The following is a 2,500-nucleotide window of genomic DNA, read 5'->3' as shown; positions in this document are numbered from 1 at the left end:
TGCACCTGTTCACCCCACTCACCTGCAATGTTGAATCTATGGCCCAGATAGGTGTATGTTTCATGACGAGAGTAGACCCTGATAGGCTGGCCCATTATTGTAAAGGAGGGGGGTTTGTCAGATTTTGCTTTGTACCAGCGGTTTCCACCGCTTCGCCGCTCGTAAAATGCTGCACATTTGGTGTGTTTCACCTCCAGCTTAGACCACTGTAGGAATTCATCCGTTCTGGTCAACATGTTTTGAATGGTATTCTCGTCCCTGGAGGACACCTGGACATCATCGGCGTACCCCTGGACAGGGTTTGGGGATCTAGTGTGTGGTGTTGCGCACTGGCAGATCCATCTCATCCACTGGTTGATGGCCAGGATGAAATTGACAGCACTCCAGGGGCAGCCTGTTTTAATCCCCACTTTAAGAGTTATAGGCTCTGTGAGTTGTTTACCACAGATAACCTGTAGAAAAGATCCCCTATACACATCTGTTATGAGGTCCACAAAGGGCTGAGGTAGATGGATCTCCTCTAATGCGTTAAGCAACAATTTGTGAGATAATGTCCCAAAGGCATCTCTAAAGTCCAAGAACACAGTATAGAATTTACATGATTCATGTTTGAAATCGTCAATTCCAGTTTTCAGGCAAAACACATGTTCGTTCATACCCTGTCTGTCTATATAGGCTTTCTGATTGGGTGAAAGAATGCCTGCATCCACAAGCCATGGGAGGATTCGGGCAAGCAGGCATTTCATAAACACTTTGTAGATAGGGTTAGGGTTAGGGTTAGACACACACACACACACTCAATCACACACACACACACACACACACACTCACTCACTCATGTTTGTGGCGCACACACTGTAACACTCGAGCACTGATACGGCGAGGAAACAGAAAGGGCGTCTCTGTGCTTCACTCAGGGGCGTGTCTATGCTAAAGGGCCAATCAGCAACAGGCATGGGCGGGGCTTCCCTACTCTCACGCAGGAAATATGAGAGATTGATGATGATTATAACACAAAAATTGGGGGGATGTTTACTATTATAGGCTGGTTGTGTACACACATGTGAATTTTGCATAATGAATGTTGTTGTACTGGTGTGTGTGTGTGTGTGTGTGTGTGTGTGTGTGTGTGTGTCCAGAGTCTCTCCCTCAGACCAGCGCAGCCGTGATCGTGGGTGGCGTGATTGGGGCCGTCATCGGCATCATCATCATCTCTGTGGTCACGTACCTGATCATCCGCCGGCAGGAGCCCAGCCACGACTACGAGGGGTATGTGGCGCCATGACGCGCTCTGATTGGCTAACGCATGGCGGCGGGAATTACTGATCTCACACTAAACCAGGTTCTAGTCAAAGGGTGTGTGTGAAACTCACTCGCATCTCTCATATTTCACCCTCAGATCACACGTGATGAAACTCAAAGCACTGTAACGTCATTCGCTAGCATCAGTTAACTAGCATTTATTAATCTTGTGAAGGTCAGTGCGTTTACTAATACATAATTAAAGTCGTTCTGTTGAGATCAGTTAAAGGCACAGTGTGTAATTACTCGACTCAGAGGCGTGTCTTGACTCTTGAGTGGGCGGAGCTTTTATTCTGCCGCGAGCGCTTCCGCTTCTTCCGCTCATGCGCGCGTGTGTGTGTGTGTGTGTAACGCAGCGCTCACACACGTGTGTTAAAGGGATGTTGTAATGCTACTATGAGACACTTGTTCACACTGACTTATTCTAAAACACGGCATTCTGGGTAAATCAACAACAGCAGATTTACACAATCAGACTAACTGTGTTGAGCTGGAGAACAATGAGGAGTTTCTGTCCATCAATGATCCAAACAGTGGCTAATAAAACACATCAGATATTAAAGCGCCGCTAGTGTTGCCATGGTTACCACACAATAACACCGGGGATGATGTCACTGATGGGCGGCGCGCACACACACACACACACACGGGGAAAATCACTGATTTACACATTCTGGGACACATTTGGGATAAAGTCAACACAATATAAACACTGATCTAGAGGAGATCTTACACACTGTGCCTTTAAAGCACCTCAGCTAATATAAACTATCAATGTTAAGTGTGTTACTCATCGTTAGTTAATGCATTAACTGATGTTAACTAATGAGACGGGCGGTTAATTAAACACATTTTCCCTCAAATTCTCGTTTATTTAATTTAATATATAATTATTTAAATGAGTCATTATGGAGATTGTGTTTAATTGATGTGAAAATACTGTCACAATAGATCCGTTTACATGCACTCTAACGGGATTGACGGTTCCATGTAAACATGATTTACACCGATCAGGCGTAACATTATGACCTAATACTGTGTTGGTCCCCTGACCCGTCTCTGATGGACTCCTCTAGACCCCTGAAGCTGTGCTGTGGGATCCGGCTCTCGTCTGTTATATTTATCGACTGTACTGTAATGATTATGATTATGAACAGTAGTGTAATATTATTGCTGCTCTGGTCAGGATGTGGAACAC

At 45.2% G+C, this 2,500-nt stretch overlaps 1 protein-coding gene across 1 annotated transcript in view; it reads left to right on the top strand.

The window, feature by feature from the left end:
* LOC307118985 (myelin protein zero-like protein 1) overlaps positions 1 to 2,500 on the top strand; it is a 20,243-nt gene that overhangs the window by 12,261 nt on the left and 5,482 nt on the right. The window contains exon 4 of the mRNA XM_079804913.1: positions 1,140 to 1,269. Coding sequence (XP_079661039.1) covers positions 1,140 to 1,269 — 130 coding nt within the window. The remainder of the gene's footprint in view (positions 1 to 1,139; positions 1,270 to 2,500) is intronic.

The sequence above is a fragment of the Gobio gobio genome, assembly GCF_949357685.1.
Source record: "Gobio gobio genome assembly, chromosome: 22".
Taxonomy (NCBI): Eukaryota; Metazoa; Chordata; class Actinopteri; order Cypriniformes; family Gobionidae; genus Gobio; species Gobio gobio.
The sequence above is the reverse complement of the archived record's forward strand: the minus strand, read 5'-3'. Positions and strand labels throughout refer to the sequence as shown.